The following is a 15,518-nucleotide window of genomic DNA, read 5'->3' as shown; positions in this document are numbered from 1 at the left end:
GTATTTATACCAAATTCAACTAAAATTAGAGAGAGCAAGTAATATATTGTTATACTTTTCATTTCGTGTGCGTTGTGTAAAATTCAAAAGCACCCCCTTAAATTTTTGTGAGAATTTTCTATATAAAGCGGTTAAAGTGCGGCAAAAATTTTATTCTTGTGTTAACAGTGATTGTGTGAAAAAGTGAAAAAAAAAAAAGTGAAGTGAAAAATGGCTCGTACAAAGCAAACTGCCCGTAAATCGACTGGTGGCAAAGCACCACGTAAACAATTGGCTACTAAGGCTGCTCGTAAAAGTGCACCAGCTACCGGTGGTGTTAAGAAACCTCATCGTTATCGCCCTGGTACTGTAGCTTTGCGTGAAATTCGCCGTTACCAAAAGAGCACTGAATTGTTGATCCGCAAATTGCCATTCCAACGTTTGGTACGTGAAATTGCTCAAGATTTCAAAACAGATTTACGTTTCCAGAGCTCTGCTGTTATGGCTCTTCAAGAGGCCAGTGAAGCCTATTTGGTTGGTCTTTTCGAAGATACCAACTTGTGTGCCATCCACGCTAAACGTGTCACCATTATGCCAAAGGATATCCAATTGGCTAGACGTATTCGTGGCGAACGCGCTTAATTTAATGTGTCGATGTGATGATGATGTATAAATAACAACAAAACAAAATCGGTCCTTTTCAGGACCACTAAATGAATTTTTAAAAGAGATAGTACATTTTCTGGTTGAAATTTTATTGTCCCCCTCGCCGATTTTTTTTTTCGATTGATGTTGTTGTTATTATTATTATTGTTGTTGTGGTTAGCTCAAAATAATTGAAATTTATGAAGAAAAAATATTTTATAATTTTTTTTTTTTCATCCCTGTGTGTCTGTGTAAAAATAAATAAAATAATTTGGTGAATTTTTGTTTGTTTTTAAATTAATACTAGAATTTTGTTGTTTATTTATTGTAAAATTGAAACTACATATAAATAAACAAGAAACATTATCAATGGTTTATAAAACGAAATTTGTTTGGAAATTTTTAAATTCTCCTCTATTTTTATTTTTTTTACATTAATCGGTCCTTTTTAGGACCATTAAATATATTGAAAAAGAGAATTTTAGTTATTGTTTAAACGTAAAGATTTTTTTATTACTAGTTTTTAGTTAATTAATTTTTATGTATGTAATATTCTTCTTTTTGTAACATGAACGAACAATTTGTTTAGAAAATATGTATATAAAAACATTTAAAACTATTTTTATTTACGTTTGAACATATTTTTGTTGGTTATTTTATAAAAAAGAATATTAAATTTTTGTATATTTTTAGAAGGAACAATTTTTGAAATGAAATTTTACCGACGGCTTAACAAAAACATAAACACATTTTGCCGTCGGCTTAACATGAATTGTCTATTCATATATGAAATTTTAGGAAATTTTTGTATATTTTTAGAAGGAAGAAATTATGAAATTTTACCGACCGACGGCTTAAAAATACAATTTTCCGTCGGCTAAACATGAAATTTTATGAGATATTTTACTTTGAATATATTTTTGGTTATTTTAAGAAAAGAACATTAAATTTATTACTTGTATATTTGTAGAAGGAAAAAATTATGAATTTTTACCGTCATGTTTGCCGTCCGTCGTCTTAACATGAAATTTTATGAGATATTTTACTTTGAATATATTTTTTGTTTATATTATGAAAAGAATATTAGATTTTTTACTTGTATATTTTTTTGTTTAACTTTCTTTAAATTTACGAACAATTTCTTAAACTTTTTTGTACTTTCTGACAAGGAAACATGATGAAATAATATTTTCATTAAACAATTTGTAAAGCGAATTTTTAAATTTCCCAATATCATATTATTATAAAAAAATCATTACAGAGAAATTATTATTGGTTTTCTAATCGCTTTATATGCATCTTCAAATAAATATTAGACAAATTTATATAAATTTTTGTAAATAAATGTTTCACAACCTAAAAATTTAATATTTATTTTTTCATTGTAATCATATTTTGTTGCATTGTAAATATAAACAAAGAAAAAATCAGATGATAATCATTTTACACTTTTAAAAAAATTACATTAATCGTGTATGTAGGGAATGAATGGTAAGAAGATTTTAGCAATGATATTCACAAAGTTATTAATAAATAATAAAATAAAAATTTAGTTTTGTAATATTTAGAACAATATCAATGATAATATGTTGAAATGTTGCTCGAAATCATTATTATTTTTAATATTTATTTAAATTTGTGAAAGAAATCTTTCAAAGATTATCATGACAATATGAGCAAAATGACTCTGTAATAGAGTAAATTTTAAAATAATTTTCAAAAATCTAAAAATAAATTAAATTGAAATTTTTTTTAACCAACATAAAGAAAACACATGTGATATTCTGTGGACATCAATTTTGTTAAAGAATTTTGTAATAATATAACAATTACGTGTAATTACATTAATATTTTGTTAGAAACATATTAAAAACTTGTTAGAAAAAGGTCTATAGAATAGAATTGGCTAAGTGAAAATTAATTATTTTTATTAAAATACAATCTACAACACCTATACTATGGATTATGTAAAACATTTTTTAAATTTTTTTATTAAATATAGTCGAAATAATTGAAAAGAAGAAAAAACTTTTGTTAAATTTTACTCGAGCTCTCACTAAAAATTTAACAAATTGTTGTTGTCGACTACTATGAACTTCTCATGATAACGATGTACCTAATGGTTTTGTGCGCACACACACAAAAAGTGCTACCACCATATACTTACAATTTTTGTGTTAATAAAAATAAAAAAAAAAGTGAATTTTAAACATGTCTGATTCCGCTGTTGTTGAAAATACTGCCTCTCCCGTTGCTGCTCCAGCAGCTGAGAAAAAGGCGAAAAAAGTTACTTCTGCCAAGGCAAAGAAACCATCAGCTGCACCATCTCATCCTCCAACTCAACAAATGGTTGATGCAGCCATTAAAACTTTAAAGGAACGCGGTGGTTCATCTCTTGCAGCTATTAAGAAATACATGGCCGGTACTTATAAGGTAGATGCACAGAAATTGGCTCCTTTCATCAAGAAATATTTGAAGAGTGCCGTAACTAGTGGAAAACTAATTCAAACAAAAGGTAAGGGTGCTTCTGGTTCATTCAAATTGTCAGCTGCTGCCTCAAAAGAGCCTAAAGAAAAGAAAAAAGTAGCTGCTGCTGCAGACAAAAAGAAAAAGTCAGCCGCCGCTGCCAAGAAGAAGGCTGCTGCAGTCTCAGCTAAAAAACCATCTGCCGCTAAAAAGACTGCTGAGAAGAAGAAGACCGAAAAGGTCAATGCTAAAACTGCTAAGAAGACTGGCACAGTTAAAGCAAAAACCACCAAAAAGGCTCCAGCAACAAAACCAAAAGCACCCAAAGCAAAAACCGCTGTTGCAGCCAAGCCCAAAAAGGCATCACCAGTCAAGAAACCAGCTGCCAAAAAGGCAGTCGCCAAAAAGTAAATCTTTTACTTTTTTTGTTTATATCAACAATGTTATTTTTCAATATTTGAAAAAAAATATTTATACCCTAAAAAGCCCTTTTCAGGGCTACAAAATAATTACATAAAAGAGATTAAATTACAAATTCTAAACTTAATATTTAAAAAAAAAAAGTAGAAAAAAATAGAAGTACTTTAAAGAATATTTTACACAATAATTCTCATTTTATTTCTACTGACATTTGAAAAGAAAGATTTATTGTTTTAAAATTCCATTAGCCAGTAAATTATACACAATATTTTTTAAGAAAAATTCATAAAAGCCGTCGGCAAAACAAGCTCTAAAATTCAATTGACAAAGTAAAAAATTAAATGCCGTCGGCAAAACACAATATTGCATAAAAACTCTAAAATTCAATTTTTCATTAAATTATACACAATATTTATTAAGAAAATTTCATAAAAGCCGTCGGCAAAACACAATGTTGCCTAAAAGCTCTAAAATTCAATTGACAAATTAAAAAATTAAAAGCCGTCGGCAAAACACAATATTGCTTAAAAACTCTAATATTCAATTTTTCATTAAATAGAATTAATAAAAAATATTTTTTCAAAAATAAAAAAATTTTATTTTATAAATTATTAAAAATTTTTAAATTATGTTAGAAAAACCTCTAAAATTTGAATTAATTGTCAACTTTATGGATTTAAAATTGATTTTTAGATTATCTTCTAGACTTTTTATGCAGTACCCCTAAAAGTGTTTGTATTAAGTATTATTTTATTTTTTTTAAGATCTTATTTTCCATTTTAGACAGTAAACAATATAATATTTAAAAACATTTTAATTTTTATTAAAAATGTTTGTTTAATTTTCCATTTTGGATAGTTAATAAGAACGTCAAAAATATAATAAGAAGTTAATTTTTGTATTTTTTAAATATTGTATGAAATGTAAATAGTTTATAATTTTTTCTAAAAAAAAAACATGTAATATAAATTACTAAAAACGCTTGATAACAAATTAAAACTCTTTTAAAATTGATTTTGTGGCCCTGAAAAGGGCCTTTTGTAATTAAAAAAAGAATCAATCGTGGTGTGTAAATAAAATTTACTTGGAGCTGGTGTATTTGGTTACAGCCTTGGTGCCTTCACTGACAGCGTGCTTAGCCAATTCACCGGGCAACAATAGACGGACGGCAGTTTGAATTTCCCGACTGGTGATGGTCGAACGTTTGTTGTATTGAGCCAAACGAGATGCTTCAGCAGCAATACGTTCGAAAATATCATTAACAAAACTGTTCATGATACTCATGGCCTTTGAGGAAATACCAGTATCGGGATGTACTTGCTTCAACACTTTGTAAATGTAGATGGCATAACTTTCCTTACGTTTGCGTTTCCTGGTCTTATCACTCTTGGTAATATTCTTTTGGGCCTTGCCAGCCTTCTTTGTTGCTTTTCCACTTGCTTTAGGGGGCATTTTTCACAATTTAATTTTCAGTTGTTTACACTTCACAAACACTTTTAACACTGTTCACAATTTATAAATTTCTACGAATGTTGTGCGCAATATATACTTTTTTTCGTGCAGCCGAATTAAATGTGTATCTACATAGCTAGTGTGTTGATAATCAACCCCCGTGTGTGAGAGCAGAACACAAAAAAAGTATAAATACTGCGTTACTTGTATGGAAACGTTAACAGTTTTGTGTATTCAGTGCTCTAGTGAAGTGTTTAATAACTAAACAAAATAAGTGAAAAATGTCTGGTCGTGGTAAAGGTGGCAAAGTTAAGGGAAAGGCAAAGTCCCGTTCAAACCGTGCTGGTTTGCAATTCCCCGTCGGTCGTATTCATCGTTTGTTGCGTAAAGGCAATTATGCTGAACGTGTTGGTGCCGGCGCTCCAGTATATTTAGCTGCCGTTATGGAATATTTGGCCGCTGAAGTTCTTGAATTGGCTGGTAATGCTGCTCGTGACAACAAGAAGACCAGAATTATCCCTCGTCATTTGCAATTGGCCATCCGTAATGACGAAGAATTGAACAAATTGTTGTCTGGTGTAACCATTGCCCAAGGTGGTGTTTTGCCAAACATTCAAGCTGTACTTTTGCCCAAGAAAACAGAAAAGAAGGCTTAAATTATTCGAAACCAACAAGAAAAAAATACTAAATTATATACAGACCATCGTATATCGTCAAAAGAAACAATCCGTCCTTTTCAGGACGACAAATTCATTTTTATAAAGAGAACAAATTTTTTCACTAAACTATATTACATATTAAAAATAAATAATAAAAAAAAAATTTTTTGTTTTTTCCAAATTTCCCCTCACATATTTATTTATATAAAATAAATTGTTATTTTAACTAACATTCCTCTTAATATTTCTTACAAATTTTCATTTTCTATATAAATACTTCATAATTCATCCCTATTTTGTTTTACTACATACATACATATGTATGTATATTATTTTAGTGTATTCCTATAGTCAACGAAAAGAAAATAACGATGTTGTTGTTGTTTTGTTGGTATAACAACGATGGAATTCGTGCATACACATTTTATTTGTCAGAGTGTAGTACATAATTTTATTTGTATTCTTCTTCTTGTTTGAAAACTGGTTTGTATCAAAGCAAAGAATTTATTTAATTTTAAGGAATGTATGTACATTCATTTATTTTACCATTAAATTATTGTTTACGTAAAAAATTATCTAAAAGTTGTTCCAATGTACATATGTATAAATATTTGCAAATATGTACCTATTTATTATATTATGTGGAATATTTCTTATTGGCAAATTTTTATTTCTCTTTTCTCCTTTCCGTTTTTTTGTTTTCTTATTTAGCAGCCGTTTATATTTCTTATCCATTTTCTTTGTCTATACAAAAACATCATCTGTCTCTTAATCATCCCTTTTACACAAACAAAACACAAACATACATACATATTTACATAGTATGTACAAGCATTGAATTCGAACACATAAACACACACACGTTGTTGTTGTTATGTTTGCTGGTTTCTTGCTAATAACTATGAAAGAATTCCTGTTTTTCCACTAAATATTTGGCTGTGTTAGGCGATTTTGTTTCTGTACGAATTATAGTGGTACAGTCAATCAAATTGTAAGAATTTGTTTCTTTATATGTACATGCATACAAATACTATATAGGTATGTATGTATTAAATTTTTGTTTACTTTGATCAATGAAAGATGCTTAAATGTATGCATAGTATGTATGTATTGAAAAGGAAAAATATTCACACATTACTAAAAATAATAATAATATTAAAATATAACTTTATACCTATTATTGAATCATTCGGTTATATCTACATACATATGTATTAAAGAATATTGTTTGTTTGTTTCTGAAAATTCATATTAATTTTTATATTTAAAAATACAAATGTAATTTATCTTTAATGAATAAAAGAGAAAAAAAATCTAAAATTCTTTGTTAATAAACTAATTTGGTTTTTAATATCTAATAAATAAAATAAAAAAAAAGTGAACATTTACCAGAAAAAAAACCCTATACATTTCATGTCATTAATTTTGATTTTTTGAATGTATTTAAATCAAAATAATAATGCAATAATAATTTTTGAACAAGTAAAATCTCTTTAAAAATATTTTTTGTGGTCCTGAAAAGGACCGATTGGTTGTTTTGTTTTTTAAAATATAATCATTAATTGTCCGCTAAATAAATGGTGTGTTTAACCGCCGAAACCGTACAAAGTACGTCCTTGTCTCTTCAAAGCATAGACAACATCCATGGCGGTGACGGTTTTCCTCTTGGCGTGTTCAGTATAGGTGACAGCATCACGAATAACATTTTCCAAAAACACTTTCAAGACACCGCGAGTTTCTTCGTAAATCAAACCAGAAATACGTTTTACACCACCACGACGAGCTAAACGTCTAATAGCTGGCTTGGTAATACCTTGGATGTTATCACGCAACACTTTACGATGACGTTTAGCGCCACCTTTTCCCAAGCCTTTACCACCTTTACCACGACCAGTCATTTTTAATTCACTTTATTTTTTTTTTGAAACACACTTCACAAACGTAGCACAAGAACTAATGATTATTGTAGGGAGAACAACTTGTATTTATACCAAATTCAACTAAAATTAGAGAGAGCAAGTAATATATTGTTATACTTTTCATTTCGTGTGCGTTGTGTAAAATTCAAAAGCACCCCCTTAAATTTTTGTGAGAATTTTCTATATAAAGCGGTTAAAGTGCGGCAAAAATTTTATTCTTGTGTTAACAGTGATTGTGTGAAAAAGTGAAAAAAAAAAAAGTGAAGTGAAAAATGGCTCGTACAAAGCAAACTGCCCGTAAATCGACTGGTGGCAAAGCACCACGTAAACAATTGGCTACTAAGGCTGCTCGTAAAAGTGCACCAGCTACCGGTGGTGTTAAGAAACCTCATCGTTATCGCCCTGGTACTGTAGCTTTGCGTGAAATTCGCCGTTACCAAAAGAGCACTGAATTGTTGATCCGCAAATTGCCATTCCAACGTTTGGTACGTGAAATTGCTCAAGATTTCAAGACAGATTTGCGTTTCCAGAGCTCTGCTGTTATGGCACTTCAAGAGGCCAGTGAAGCCTATTTGGTTGGTCTTTTCGAAGATACCAACTTGTGTGCCATCCACGCTAAACGTGTCACCATTATGCCAAAGGATATCCAATTGGCTAGACGTATTCGTGGCGAACGCGCTTAATTTAATGTCGATGTGATGATGATGTAAAATAACAAAACAAAACAAAATCGGTCCTTTTCAGGACCACAAAACATTTTTAAAAAAGAGATAGTACATTTTCTGGTTTAAATTTTATTGTCCCCCTCGCCGATTTTTTTTTCGATTGATGTTGTTGTTATTATTATTATTGTTGTTGTGGTTAGCTCAAAATAATTGAAATTTATGAAGAAAAAATATTTTATATTTTTTTTCCATCCCTGTCTGTGTAAAAATAAATAAAATAATTTGGTGAATTTTGGTTTGTTTTTAAATTAATACTAGAATTTTGTTGTTTATTTATTGTAAAATTGAAACTACATATAAATAAACAAGAAACATTATCAAAGGTTTATAAAACGAAATTTGTTTGGAAATTTTTAAATTCTCCTCTATTTTTATTTTTTTTTTTTACATTAATCGGTCCTTTTTAGGACCATTAAATATATTGAAAAAGAGAATTTTAGTTATTGTTTAAACGTAAAGATTTTTTTTATTACTAGTTTTTATTTAATTAATTTTTATGTATGTAATATTCTTCTTTTTGTAACATGAACGAACAATTTGTTTAGAAAATATGTATATAAAAACATTCAAAACTATTTTTATTTACGTTTGAACATATTTTTGTTGGTTATTTTATAAAAAAGAATATTAAATTTTTGTATATTTTTAGAAGGAACAATTTTTGAAATGAAATTTTACCGACGGCTTAACAAAAACATAAACACATTTTGCCGTCGGCTTAACATGAATTGTCTATTCATATATGAAATTTTAGGAAATTTTTGTATATTTTTAGAAGGAAGAAATTATGAAATTTTACCGACCGACGGCTTAAAAATACAATTTTCCGTCGGCTAAATATGAAATTTTATGAGATATTTTACTTTGAATATAGTTTTGGTTATTTTAAGAAAAGAACATTAAATTTATTACTTGTATATTTGTAGAAGGAAAAAATTATGAATTTTTACCGTCATGTTTGCCGTCCGTCGTCTTAACATGAAATTTTATGAGATATTTTACTTTGAATATATTTTTTGTTTATATTATGAAAAGAATATTAGATTTTTTACTTGTATATTTTTTTGTTTAACTTTCTTTAAATTTACGAACAATTTCTTAAACTTTTTTGTACTTTTTATAAATTTACGAACAATTTCTTAGACTTGTTTGTACTTTCTGACAAGGAAACATGATGAAATAATATTTTCATTAAACAATTTGTAAAGCGAATTTTTAAATTTCCCAATATCATATTATTATGCATTCATATTATTAGAACAAAAAAAAATCATTACAGAGAAATTATTATTGGTTTTCTAATCGCTTTATATGCATCTTCAAATAAATATTAGACAAATTTATATAAATTTTTGTAAATAAATGTTTCACAACCTAAAAATTTAATATTTATTTTTTCATTGTAATCATATTTTGTTGCATTGTAAATATAAACAAAGAACAAATCAGATGATAATCATTTTACACTTTTAAAAAAATTACATTAATCGTGTATGTAGGGAATGAATGGTAAGAAGATTTTAGCAATGATATTCAGAAAGTTATTAATAAATAATAAAATAAAAATATAGTTTTGTAATATTTAGAACAATATCAATGATAATATGTTGAAATGTTGCTCGAAATCATTATTATTTTTAATATTTATTTAAATTTGTGAAAGAAATCTTTCAAAGATTATCATGACAATATGAGCAAAATGACTCTGTAATAGAGTAAATTTTAAAATAATTTTCAAAAATCTAAAAATAAATTAAATTGAAATTTTTTTTAACCAACATAAAGAAAACACATGTGATATTCTGTGGACATCAATTTTGTTAAAAAATTTTGTAATAATATAACAATTACGTGTAATTACATTAATATTTTGTTAGAAACATATTAAAAACTTGTTAGAAAAAGGTCTATAGAATAGAATTGGCTAAGTGAAAATTAATTATTTTTATTAAAATACAATCTACAACACCTATACTATGGATTATGTAAAACATTTTTTAAATTTTTTATTAAATATAGTCGAAATAATTGAAAAGAAGAAAAAACTTTTGTTAAATTTTACTCGAGCTCTCACTAAAAATTTAACAAATTGTTGTTGTCGACTACTATGAACTTCTCATGATAACGATGTACCTAATGGTTTTATGCGCACACACACAAAAAGTGCTACCACCATATACTTACAATTTTTGTGTTAATAAAAATAAAAAAAAAAGTGAATTTTAAACATGTCTGATTCCGCTGTTGTTGAAAATACTGCCTCTCCCGTTGCTGCTCCAGCAGCTGAGAAAAAGGCGAAAAAAGTTACTTCTGCCAAGGCAAAGAAACCATCAGCTGCACCATCTCATCCTCCAACTCAACAAATGGTTGATGCAGCCATTAAAACTTTAAAGGAACGCGGTGGTTCATCTCTTGCAGCTATTAAGAAATACATGGCCGGTACTTATAAGGTAGATGCACAGAAATTGGCTCCTTTCATCAAGAAATATTTGAAGAGTGCCGTAACTAGTGGAAAACTAATTCAAACAAAAGGTAAGGGTGCTTCTGGTTCATTCAAATTGTCAGCTGCTGCCTCAAAAGAGCCTAAAGAAAAGAAAAAAGTAGCTGCTGCTGCAGACAAAAAGAAAAAGTCAGCCGCCGCTGCCAAGAAGAAGGCTGCTGCAGTCTCAGCTAAAAAACCATCTGCCGCTAAAAAGACTGCTGAGAAGAAGAAGACCGAAAAGGTCAATGCTAAAACTGCTAAGAAGACTGGCACAGTTAAAGCAAAAACCACCAAAAAGGCTCCAGCAACAAAACCAAAAGCACCCAAAGCAAAAACCGCTGTTGCAGCCAAGCCCAAAAAGGCATCACCAGTCAAGAAACCAGCTGCCAAAAAGGCAGTCGCCAAAAAGTAAATCTTTTACTTTTTTTGTTTATATCAACAATGTTATTTTTCAATATTTGAAAAAAAATATTTATACCCTAAAAAGCCCTTTTCAGGGCTACAAAATAATTACATAAAAGAGATTAAATTACAAATTCTAAACTTAATATTTAAAAAAAAAAAGTAGAAAAAAATAGAAGTACTTTAAAGAATATTTTACACAATAATTCTCATTTTATTTCTACTGACATTTGAAAAGAAAGATTTATTGTTTTAAAATTCCATTAGCCAGTAAATTATACACAATATTTTTTAAGAAAAATTCATAAAAGCCGTCGGCAAAACAAGCTCTAAAATTCAATTGACAAAGTAAAAAATTAAATGCCGTCGGCAAAACACAATATTGCATAAAAACTCTAAAATTCAATTTTTCATTAAATTATACACAATATTTATTAAGAAAATTTCATAAAAGCCGTCGGCAAAACACAATGTTGCCTAAAAGCTCTAAAATTCAATTGACAAATTAAAAAATTAAAAGCCGTCGGCAAAACACAATATTGCTTAAAAACTCTAATATTCAATTTTTCATTAAATAGAATTAATAAAAAATATTTTTTCAAAAATAAAAAAATTTTATTTTATAAATTATTAAAAATTTTTAAATTATGTTAGAAAAACCTCTAAAATTTGAATTAATTGTCAACTTTATGGATTTAAAATTGATTTTTAGATTATCTTCTAGACTTTTTATGCAGTACCCCTAAAAGTGTTTGTATTAAGTATTATTTTATTTTTTTTAAGATCTTATTTTCCATTTTAGACAGTAAACAATATAATATTTAAAAACATTTTAATTTTTATTAAAAATGTTTGTTTAATTTTCCATTTTGGATAGTTAATAAGAACGTCAAAAATATAATAAGAAGTTAATTTTTGTATTTTTTAAATATTGTATGAAATGTAAATAGTTTATAATTTTTTCTAAAAAAAAAACATGTAATATAAATTACTAAAAACGCTTGATAACAAATTAAAACTCTTTTAAAATTGATTTTGTGGCCCTGAAAAGGGCCTTTTGTAATTAAAAAAAGAATCAATCGTGGTGTGTAAATAAAATTTACTTGGAGCTGGTGTATTTGGTTACAGCCTTGGTGCCTTCACTGACAGCGTGCTTAGCCAATTCACCGGGCAACAATAGACGGACGGCAGTTTGAATTTCCCGACTGGTGATGGTCGAACGTTTGTTGTATTGAGCCAAACGAGATGCTTCAGCAGCAATACGTTCGAAAATATCATTAACAAAACTGTTCATGATACTCATGGCCTTTGAGGAAATACCAGTATCGGGATGTACTTGCTTCAACACTTTGTAAATGTAGATGGCATAACTTTCCTTACGTTTGCGTTTCCTGGTCTTATCACTCTTGGTAATATTCTTTTGGGCCTTGCCAGCCTTCTTTGTTGCTTTTCCACTTGCTTTAGGGGGCATTTTTCACAATTTAATTTTCAGTTGTTTACACTTCACAAACACTTTTAACACTGTTCACAATTTATAAATTTCTACGAATGTTGTGCGCAATATATACTTTTTTTCGTGCAGCCGAATTAAATGTGTATCTACATAGCTAGTGTGTTGATAATCAACCCCCGTGTGTGAGAGCAGAACACAAAAAAAGTATAAATACTGCGTTACTTGTATGGAAACGTTAACAGTTTTGTGTATTCAGTGCTCTAGTGAAGTGTTTAATAACTAAACAAAATAAGTGAAAAATGTCTGGTCGTGGTAAAGGTGGCAAAGTTAAGGGAAAGGCAAAGTCCCGTTCAAACCGTGCTGGTTTGCAATTCCCCGTCGGTCGTATTCATCGTTTGTTGCGTAAAGGCAATTATGCTGAACGTGTTGGTGCCGGCGCTCCAGTATATTTAGCTGCCGTTATGGAATATTTGGCCGCTGAAGTTCTTGAATTGGCTGGTAATGCTGCTCGTGACAACAAGAAGACCAGAATTATCCCTCGTCATTTGCAATTGGCCATCCGTAATGACGAAGAATTGAACAAATTGTTGTCTGGTGTAACCATTGCCCAAGGTGGTGTTTTGCCAAACATTCAAGCTGTACTTTTGCCCAAGAAAACAGAAAAGAAGGCTTAAATTATTCGAAACCAACAAGAAAAAAATACTAAATTATATACAGACCATCGTATATCGTCAAAAGAAACAATCCGTCCTTTTCAGGACGACAAATTCATTTTTATAAAGAGAACAAATTTTTTCACTAAACTATATTACATATTAAAAATAAATAATAAAAAAAAAATTTTTTGTTTTTTCCAAATTTCCCCTCACATATTTATTTATATAAAATAAATTGTTATTTTAACTAACATTCCTCTTAATATTTCTTACAAATTTTCATTTTCTATATAAATACTTCATAATTCATCCCTATTTTGTTTTACTACATACATACATATGTATGTATATTATTTTAGTGTATTCCTATAGTCAACGAAAAGAAAATAACGATGTTGTTGTTGTTTTGTTGGTATAACAACGATGGAATTCGTGCATACACATTTTATTTGTCAGAGTGTAGTACATAATTTTATTTGTATTCTTCTTCTTGTTTGAAAACTGGTTTGTATCAAAGCAAAGAATTTATTTAATTTTAAGGAATGTATGTACATTCATTTATTTTACCATTAAATTATTGTTTACGTAAAAAATTATCTAAAAGTTGTTCCAATGTACATATGTATAAATATTTGCAAATATGTACCTATTTATTATATTATGTGGAATATTTCTTATTGGCAAATTTTTATTTCTCTTTTCTCCTTTCCGTTTTTTTGTTTTCTTATTTAGCAGCCGTTTATATTTCTTATCCATTTTCTTTGTCTATACAAAAACATCATCTGTCTCTTAATCATCCCTTTTACACAAACAAAACACAAACATACATACATATTTACATAGTATGTACAAGCATTGAATTCGAACACATAAACACACACACGTTGTTGTTGTTATGTTTGCTGGTTTCTTGCTAATAACTATGAAAGAATTCCTGTTTTTCCACTAAATATTTGGCTGTGTTAGGCGATTTTGTTTCTGTACGAATTATAGTGGTACAGTCAATCAAATTGTAAGAATTTGTTTCTTTATATGTACATGCATACAAATACTATATAGGTATGTATGTATTAAATTTTTGTTTACTTTGATCAATGAAAGATGCTTAAATGTATGCATAGTATGTATGTATTGAAAAGGAAAAATATTCACACATTACTAAAAATAATAATAATATTAAAATATAACTTTATACCTATTATTGAATCATTCGGTTATATCTACATACATATGTATTAAAGAATATTGTTTGTTTGTTTCTGAAAATTCATATTAATTTTTATATTTAAAAATACAAATGTAATTTATCTTTAATGAATAAAAGAGAAAAAAAATCTAAAATTCTTTGTTAATAAACTAATTTGGTTTTTAATATCTAATAAATAAAATAAAAAAAAAGTGAACATTTACCAGAAAAAAAACCCTATACATTTCATGTCATTAATTTTGATTTTTTGAATGTATTTAAATCAAAATAATAATGCAATAATAATTTTTGAACAAGTAAAATCTCTTTAAAAATATTTTTTGTGGTCCTGAAAAGGACCGATTGGTTGTTTTGTTTTTTAAAATATAATCATTAATTGTCCGCTAAATAAATGGTGTGTTTAACCGCCGAAACCGTACAAAGTACGTCCTTGTCTCTTCAAAGCATAGACAACATCCATGGCGGTGACGGTTTTCCTCTTGGCGTGTTCAGTATAGGTGACAGCATCACGAATAACATTTTCCAAAAACACTTTCAAGACACCGCGAGTTTCTTCGTAAATCAAACCAGAAATACGTTTTACACCACCACGACGAGCTAAACGTCTAATAGCTGGCTTGGTAATACCTTGGATGTTATCACGCAACACTTTACGATGACGTTTAGCGCCACCTTTTCCCAAGCCTTTACCACCTTTACCACGACCAGTCATTTTTAATTCACTTTATTTTTTTTTTGAAACACACTTCACAAACGTAGCACAAGAACTAATGATTATTGTAGGGAGAACAACTTGTATTTATACCAAATTCAACTAAAATTAGAGAGAGCAAGTAATATATTGTTATACTTTTCATTTCGTGTGCGTTGTGTAAAATTCAAAAGCACCCCCTTAAATTTTTGTGAGAATTTTCTATATAAAGCGGTTAAAGTGCGGCAAAAATTTTATTCTTGTGTTAACAGTGATTGTGTGAAAAAGTGAAAAAAAAAAAAGTGAAGTGAAAAATGGCTCGTACAAAGCAAACTGCCCGTAAATCGACTGGTGGCAAAGCA

At 28.7% G+C, this 15,518-nt stretch overlaps 9 protein-coding genes across 9 annotated transcripts; 6 read left to right on the top strand and 3 right to left on the bottom strand.

Annotated features, from left to right (window-relative positions):
- The first annotated feature begins 181 nt into the window (after nucleotides 1-181).
- Nucleotides 182-621, top strand: LOC135963107 (histone H3). The gene has a single exon (XM_065514877.1). It carries the CDS (start codon nucleotides 211-213, stop codon nucleotides 619-621), a length of 411 nt encoding a protein of 136 aa, XP_065370949.1. The 5' UTR covers nucleotides 182-210.
- Nucleotides 622-2,812: 2,191 nt separating this feature from the next.
- Nucleotides 2,813-3,501, top strand: LOC135963101 (histone H1-like). The gene has a single exon (XM_065514871.1). The coding sequence runs from the start codon at nucleotides 2,836-2,838 to the stop codon at nucleotides 3,499-3,501; it is 666 nt and encodes a 221-aa protein (XP_065370943.1). The 5' UTR covers nucleotides 2,813-2,835.
- Nucleotides 3,502-4,497: 996 nt separating this feature from the next.
- On the bottom strand, nucleotides 4,498-4,998 carry LOC135963113 (histone H2B-like). The gene has a single exon (XM_065514884.1). The coding sequence runs from the start codon at nucleotides 4,960-4,962 to the stop codon at nucleotides 4,591-4,593; it is 372 nt and encodes a 123-aa protein (XP_065370956.1). The 5' UTR covers nucleotides 4,963-4,998; the 3' UTR covers nucleotides 4,498-4,590.
- Nucleotides 4,999-5,215: 217 nt separating this feature from the next.
- LOC135963108 (histone H2A) lies at nucleotides 5,216-5,629 on the top strand. The gene has a single exon (XM_065514878.1). The coding sequence runs from the start codon at nucleotides 5,244-5,246 to the stop codon at nucleotides 5,616-5,618; it is 375 nt and encodes a 124-aa protein (XP_065370950.1). The 5' UTR covers nucleotides 5,216-5,243; the 3' UTR covers nucleotides 5,619-5,629.
- Nucleotides 5,630-7,134: 1,505 nt separating this feature from the next.
- Nucleotides 7,135-15,214, bottom strand: LOC135963099 (uncharacterized). Its single transcript, XM_065514869.1, has 3 exons — nucleotides 14,869-15,214; nucleotides 10,884-11,161; nucleotides 7,135-7,529 (listed from the first exon to the last, which is right to left on the bottom strand). Exons 1-3 carry the CDS (start codon nucleotides 15,175-15,177, stop codon nucleotides 7,208-7,210), a joined length of 909 nt encoding a protein of 302 aa, XP_065370941.1. The 5' UTR covers nucleotides 15,178-15,214; the 3' UTR covers nucleotides 7,135-7,207.
- On the top strand, nucleotides 7,778-8,260 carry LOC135963105 (histone H3). The gene has a single exon (XM_065514874.1). The coding sequence runs from the start codon at nucleotides 7,813-7,815 to the stop codon at nucleotides 8,221-8,223; it is 411 nt and encodes a 136-aa protein (XP_065370946.1). The 5' UTR covers nucleotides 7,778-7,812; the 3' UTR covers nucleotides 8,224-8,260.
- On the top strand, nucleotides 10,471-11,159 carry LOC135963100 (histone H1-like). Its single transcript, XM_065514870.1, has one exon. The coding sequence runs from the start codon at nucleotides 10,494-10,496 to the stop codon at nucleotides 11,157-11,159; it is 666 nt and encodes a 221-aa protein (XP_065370942.1). The 5' UTR covers nucleotides 10,471-10,493.
- LOC135963112 (histone H2B-like) lies at nucleotides 12,156-12,635 on the bottom strand. The gene has a single exon (XM_065514882.1). The coding sequence runs from the start codon at nucleotides 12,618-12,620 to the stop codon at nucleotides 12,249-12,251; it is 372 nt and encodes a 123-aa protein (XP_065370954.1). The 5' UTR covers nucleotides 12,621-12,635; the 3' UTR covers nucleotides 12,156-12,248.
- Nucleotides 12,874-13,287, top strand: LOC135963110 (histone H2A). The gene has a single exon (XM_065514880.1). The coding sequence runs from the start codon at nucleotides 12,902-12,904 to the stop codon at nucleotides 13,274-13,276; it is 375 nt and encodes a 124-aa protein (XP_065370952.1). The 5' UTR covers nucleotides 12,874-12,901; the 3' UTR covers nucleotides 13,277-13,287.
- Nucleotides 15,215-15,518: the final 304 nt, after the last annotated feature.

This window comes from Calliphora vicina, unplaced genomic scaffold (assembly GCF_958450345.1).
Source record: "Calliphora vicina unplaced genomic scaffold, idCalVici1.1 scaffold_119, whole genome shotgun sequence".
Taxonomy (NCBI): Eukaryota; Metazoa; Arthropoda; class Insecta; order Diptera; family Calliphoridae; genus Calliphora; species Calliphora vicina.
The sequence above is the reverse complement of the archived record's forward strand: the minus strand, read 5'-3'. Positions and strand labels throughout refer to the sequence as shown.